Source organism: Hylaeus volcanicus, chromosome 1 (assembly GCF_026283585.1).
Source record: "Hylaeus volcanicus isolate JK05 chromosome 1, UHH_iyHylVolc1.0_haploid, whole genome shotgun sequence".
NCBI classification, from domain to species: Eukaryota; Metazoa; Arthropoda; class Insecta; order Hymenoptera; family Colletidae; genus Hylaeus; species Hylaeus volcanicus.
In genome coordinates, this window is record NC_071976.1 from 35,960,930 (window position 1) to 35,966,938 (window position 6,009).

A 6,009-nucleotide genomic window follows, 5' to 3' on the forward strand; every position below is an offset into this window, starting at 1 on the left:
CGCGAAAAACTCAATTTGCATATTTTACTACGGTCGATTCGATCGAAACCAGTTCATCGAACGAACGGAACGAAAAATGAGAATAAAAAAATGAAAGGTCGTCGAACCTGGGCCAGCGTTTTTTGAGAGGGGATAAGTTTAGATCCTATTCTACGGAATGTCCTACTAGTGGACCCCTCAGGAGAGGAATCGTCTTTCATTCACGTAACACAATGTCTCCAAGGAATTATCCAATCTTAAAATAACAAAAAAAAAACAAAACAAAAAAAAATGGAACATACGGTAAGGATGTACAGTATCGTACAGTCGAAATTCCGGTCAAACAAATCCCAAATTCGTTTGATCGAGGTTTTACTACGTAAACACGAGCGTTTCATCCTTGAATATGTATACAAATAGTAGATGTTTTACCGCTGCCTGATAAACTGACACGGTTGGACACCCGTCGTTACAAGCGAAGCCACATTTGGAGTCCGCGAGAACCGCAGTGGGGAGAACCGATCACGTGGGCCGCGTGGATGGATCAACATCTCGCCGAGTATTTCAGTTTTCCTTAGATCTCGCAGTATGAGTCGGGACGGCGAAGTAGCGACAACGATGAGGATCGTTGCACTGTTGTTTCTATTCGGCACGATTGCCGGTAGCAACGACACTCTTTACAACGAGATCCCGACTACAGAGTCGGCGGAGGATTTAGAAGAAAAAGTGGACGAGCACGGGTTCGCGAAGAACAAAACGTTGCACGAGATCTTCAACGATGCTGTTCACGCGTATCTCGAGGAAGACTGGGACCGTTGCATCAACGACTTCAACGCAGTTTCGCATGGGTACGTCTAAAAGTGAAATAAAAAGATGGGGTGCTGTTAGGTGCGGTAATTCCGAAGAAAAGAAGATACGTATTTTACTTAGAGTTAGAACTTCCCGGAAAAACGTTAGATCTGTAGAAATTTTTATATAAAATGGATAGAATGCTCGAAATGAAATAAAAAGCCATCTTTTTTCCCATTCTCGTCATTCGGATGATTAATATCGAATAAAATTTGTTATCGAAAGCCAATCGTTTCAGGTACAACGTTTACAAACGCAGGATGATAAATTGTCGACAAAAGTGCAGGGCTAGCGCCGCCGGCACGGCACCGATATTCCCGGAAAACATAGAGGATCTGCACTTTTACGAGAAGAAAGTGAAAGAAACGTTGTGCCTTCTGATGTGCAATCAAGAATATCGCGAGATCGCCGGCTCGAAAGCTTTGAAGATGTTGCCGCGCGATACCGAACATAAATTGATGGATCTCGTCCCTTACGAGTACGTGCACATCTGCTACCATCAGGTAATCGATTAGTTAGCAAATTATGTAAATCTGAATAGCGAATTTATTTTCGGTTGGAGGATTGGATCGTTGATAGATGAATCGATGCTAACAAAGTTGTTTTCCTTATCGCGTCCGCGAGCTCTGCTACCAATTCTTTAACATTATCGCGTCGAGTTTTAAATTTGGTCCAGAGGTCGAGCATTTTCACACCATCTCACACGTACGCCCGACTAATTCTAATAGGAGAGCTTACGCAATCGTAGCTTTGCTAATCCCACGTCCGCAACATTTTAGTAAATAATGAGTTTAATGTACCAAACGAGCGGCCGGCAGTAAAACTTGGCCTACGTCATCGGCGCGCAAATGAATCGATGCTGTAACTGACTGTAACGCGTTCTACGAGTCGCAATCGGTCCATCGTGGAACAATGGGGTCTCGTAAAACATGATGCCGTAGGTCCTTATTCCGTGGAACAACTGGTCGCAGCTATATCGCGTTCGATTCGATTCCGATATTTTTACGTAGAAATATCCTTGTATCGCCACTGGCCGGTAGAGAGGTCTCCTGAAATGTTTTTACTGTACGATTTGTTTCTATAGAAAGAGCGTTACCAAGATGCGGCGAACGCGATCTTCACTTACCTAGTCAGGCATCCGGAACACGAGGCGAGCACAGCAACTTTGAAAAATTATTTAACGCTGCCCGGTGTAGAGCCGGAAAACGTCGTAAACTTAGAAGGAGCGCCGTATGTCAGCATGTACTTGAGAGCAGTGTCGGCTTACGAGAACGAAAACTACGCAGAAGCGGCGAGTCTCTTCGAAGCGTCGCTGAGATCTTATTTGGACTCCGAAGAGGAGTGCAGATTTTACTGCGAGGGTCCCTTCGATCAGGGTTGGCTTCCAGAGTTCACGTCCTCCATCGCCAGTGAGTGAAGAACGTACGAAGAATAATTTTTCGAGCCTGTCGACAACAAATTTATTTTTACTTACATGTTTTCTTTCGGCGTTATGTAAACATACATTCAAATGAAATCGTACAAACTACTAAACCCAGTAACGACGCTCTCAATTTTCCAGACCATTTCGCGCATTGTTTGAAGTGCAAGCGATCATGTTCCACCTTGTTAAACAACGTAAACGGCAATTACCAGAAGGACATACTCTGGACTCACTACGATTATTTGCAATTCTCCTATTACAAACGTAAGTATACACATTCGAACGAAACGGTAACTGAAACAATGCTCGATCGTTATCGGTATCGCGTATCCTGTCGAACGAACACGCCGCGTCTATTTCTAAAAATTCTTGCCCATTCGATGAGTGGGCCAGAGAGAGAGATAGGGACGGTTCGCGTTGATAAACTAAGCACACGTCGACTTCGTGCAGAACAGAGTGATAACGAGGCCTCGAACTACCCGGTAGTCGTACGAATTATACGACCGTGTCATCGCAGTAAATTAATCCTCGTGCCTTCAATGAACCGATACTCCTCGGGAAGTTGTAATTCACGAAGGAGAATTTTAATTGAATTTATCTTGCCCAAGTGGTCTCGTCTCGCTGGATGAGCAGTCATTATCCGTGAAATTGTTCTCGGCTTCTAGTCTTTATCCCATCGAAAAATATTACTCTCGTTTGTTTCCTTTCATTTTATGCATAGTGGGCAACTTGAAGGCAGCCTGCGCTAACGTGGAAAGTTTCTTGTTGTTCAATCCCATCGACGAGTCGATGCTTCAGAACAAGAAATACTACAGGGCTCAACCAAAAGTGAAAGAGGAGGACTGCGTTCCGAGACAGGTGATCGATCGAGTCCTTTCGATTAACGAAATTCCAGAAGATCAAATGAAATTTTAAACCGAAACTTCTACTCTCTTCCAGGAAGCTCTTAGCTACGCGAAAAGACAGGAATACGAATTCAATCTCTTGCGCTACATTTCCAACGAGTTCTCAGCCATCGACGCTAAACTCGCAAAGATGAAGAAGAAGAAATCCGAAACGAAGAGCGGCAAAAGCAAAGAGAAGGAGCTAGGAAAGGTAAAGACTGAATTATAAAACTCGAACAGAATTCGTGAGATTCCGTGAATCTCCGTCGGAGTGTCGGTTCCTTATTCCGTATGATTTTTGTTTAAAGGACGATGCGCGTATTAATCTATCGATCGCATACAAAGTTTAAGACCGGCGAGCACGTAATTTAGGAATAATCTTTTTCAATTTTTTTGTAACGTTTTTATAAGACAAATAAAAGATCCATACACGAAACTACTTCACTGTATCCTGTATTTCTATACTGCTATTTCAATTCTACGATTCTGCGAAACGTTTTGCTACCAACTTTCTCGTAGAAACGCCTGAAGAATGCAGCCGAGACCGCTTTATGTACGTATGGTGAGATAATGCAGGCGCGGCATGCTCACCGCCTACTAGATTTTTCATTTACGACGTTGCACGGCTTTCCTATTTATCTTACGTTATTCTGGAGTAGATTTCAACGTTAAAATACGACTGAAAGCAATATGGAAACAATGAAAGCGTTACATCTTTTGGTTTTTTGCAGAAATTGAGTTCGGAGGCGACATTGTATACACCGCCTGGCCATTCGTCGCTTTCTCACACGCAACTGGTAAAAAATTTGTCTATGATACGAGACGAAGGACACGAGATACGCGACGTACCACGGCGTAAGGTCAACGTCGATATCTATCTAGTGGCGGAAGAGAAAGAGCTTGGCGAAAAGAATCGCTACGTGGCTGACGGATTCCTCAACTCTACGGAGTGCGGTCTCTTGATGGAGTTGGCCTCGGTATGTTTTCATTAAAATTGTTTACAGTAGAACCTCGATAACTTCAAGATTCATAAATGATCTTTACCGAGATAATCGAAGAAAACAAAACTGGAACAGTTCTACTGCGCTACATTAGCTTTTAGTTGCGCAACTGCGACTGTATGTACGTACTGTATTGAATCTACAAAATAGATTTTTAAATGTACAGATGACTGCGGTGGAAGGAGACGGATACAGCGAATTCAAAAGCCCGCACTCCAAGTACGAACGATTCGAAGGGATCACGATAGGAAGAATCGCGTTGGTACGAAGTACTCGAATCGTTTTGCGCCACGTTGTTGTTCAATAATAACAATAATAATAATTACAGATGGTATACGTGGGGCAAATAGAAACTGAACGATTGCAGCAGCTTTTGGAAAAAACAGAGGAGGCGCGTAGCCACGTGGAAAGGTATTTCGGACTAGATCGGCCACTGTATATCACCTACACCCATTTGGTCTGCCGTACGGCTCTACCTGGTAATTTTCATCTGATGCATCAACGTGCTTCTGGTTCCTTTCGCAGCTGTAATCGCGTCGCATCGATTTACTTGGTACGGCACGTGGGTAATATCCAGTGACCAGTCGAAAGAAAGCTATCAGTTCATTCCATAAGTAACGCGAATCCGTGGAGGGCATATAATCGAACAAAACTCGACTGTTGGATATCAAGAATCTCGTTAGAAATTCGAATCATCGCACCATCCAAAACAATCATCTATAACACAGACAAAAAGTATCGTTAAATATTTCGTTCAAAGAGTATCCTACCTTATGTTCGATAGAATGTACGAGGAGTTACGTACCTTAAGCTACTGCAATCCAGAAGACCCTCGGGAACACCAGAATAACGGGTGATTGCGAATGGTAAAACTGATATTGAAGGCGTTTAGAGGGAGATAAGGATTCCTGTGCAAAGGAGAAAAGTTATTGGAATATAAAGAAAGTTTGCATTACTTATGGGCTGACTTGGTAGTCCCGCTTCAATTTAGACAATCAAATGACCTTCCTGTCGAGTCTTCAAGCTACTTCTTCTTCAACCTAAAAGCACAACAAACAAGTAAATATGCTCAAGCACGGGACAATTATATTTTCCAATTTCTAGATTCGCCGACGGATCGAAACGACTTGAGTCACCTAGTTCACGCTGACAATTGTATACTGATGGATAAAGGTACTTGCATCCGCGAAAGCCCAGCCTACGTCTGGAGGGATTACTCGGCGATCCTCTACCTGAACGACGACTTCCAGGGCGGCGAGTTCTTCTTTGCGAAGGATCGCACGAAACGAGAGTTGGACGATCTAGTTTTCCCGCGTTGCGGGCGTATGGTGGCCTTCTCCGCTGGCGAAGAGAATCTTCACGGTGTACGCAGCGTTCTTCGAGGCAGAAGATGCGCGTTAGCTCTGTGGTTCACTCAGAACGAGACGCACATGGAGTACGAGAGGATCCTGGCTCAGGCGATCTTGAAGCGTGTCCGTTCGGTTGGACCTCTTCGAGAAAAAGGTGTCCAGGTGCCTCTAAGGTAAACCACTGAATCTTTCAGAACTTGATACAACTAAAACTGTTATCTCGTGGTTTCTTTAAATAAGTTTCTCGTATGTTCAGGTACGAGGACGTGCTCTTCCAATACGCGAGCAACGACGAGTTGATAAGGCATTTTCTAGGCAATGCTTCGTGAACTAGAAGCATAGTCAACGAAGATCTTTAGTATTATATTACGAGTTTCAGAATTTTCATAGGCGAATGATAATTTACAGAGTAATATATTTCATTCCCGGTCAACGTGACTGGGGCACAGTAAACCAGGGACCTGAGAAGACAATTCACAGAAACAAGAAATCCTACAAAGTACATTCAAGATTCCTCTACTTAG

At 43.5% G+C, this 6,009-nt stretch overlaps 1 protein-coding gene across 3 annotated transcripts; it reads left to right on the forward strand.

Annotated features, from left to right (window-relative positions):
• The first annotated feature begins 58 nt into the window (after nt 1-58).
• LOC128879607 (prolyl 3-hydroxylase 1-like) lies at nt 59-5,881 on the forward strand. Of its 3 annotated transcripts, none has more exons than XM_054128922.1 (11): nt 59-827; nt 1,067-1,331; nt 1,913-2,237; nt 2,390-2,515; nt 2,973-3,109; nt 3,191-3,346; nt 3,867-4,112; nt 4,303-4,398; nt 4,465-4,702; nt 5,241-5,658; nt 5,742-5,881. In XM_054128922.1, exons 1-11 carry the CDS (start codon nt 568-570, stop codon nt 5,812-5,814), a joined length of 2,340 nt encoding a protein of 779 aa, XP_053984897.1. In that variant the 5' UTR covers nt 59-567; the 3' UTR covers nt 5,815-5,881. The 3 variants fall into 3 exon arrangements, with proteins under 3 accessions (XP_053984897.1, XP_053984905.1, XP_053984914.1); XM_054128930.1 differs by having other exon boundaries at nt 4,465-4,615; XM_054128939.1 differs by lacking the exon at nt 5,742-5,881 and having other exon boundaries at nt 4,465-4,689; nt 5,241-5,400.
• Nucleotides 5,882-6,009: the final 128 nt, after the last annotated feature.

Coding starts and splice junctions, on each gene's coding strand:
- LOC128879607 (XM_054128922.1), top strand. CDS start 568: ATGAGTCGGGACGGCGAAGTAGCGACAACGATGAGGATCGTTGCACTG. Junction 828..1,066: donor TTCAACGCAGTTTCGCATGG/GTACGTCTAAAA, acceptor CAATCGTTTCAG/GTACAACGTTTACAAACGCA. Junction 5,659..5,741: donor GGTGTCCAGGTGCCTCTAAG/GTAAACCACTGA, acceptor TCGTATGTTCAG/GTACGAGGACGTGCTCTTCC.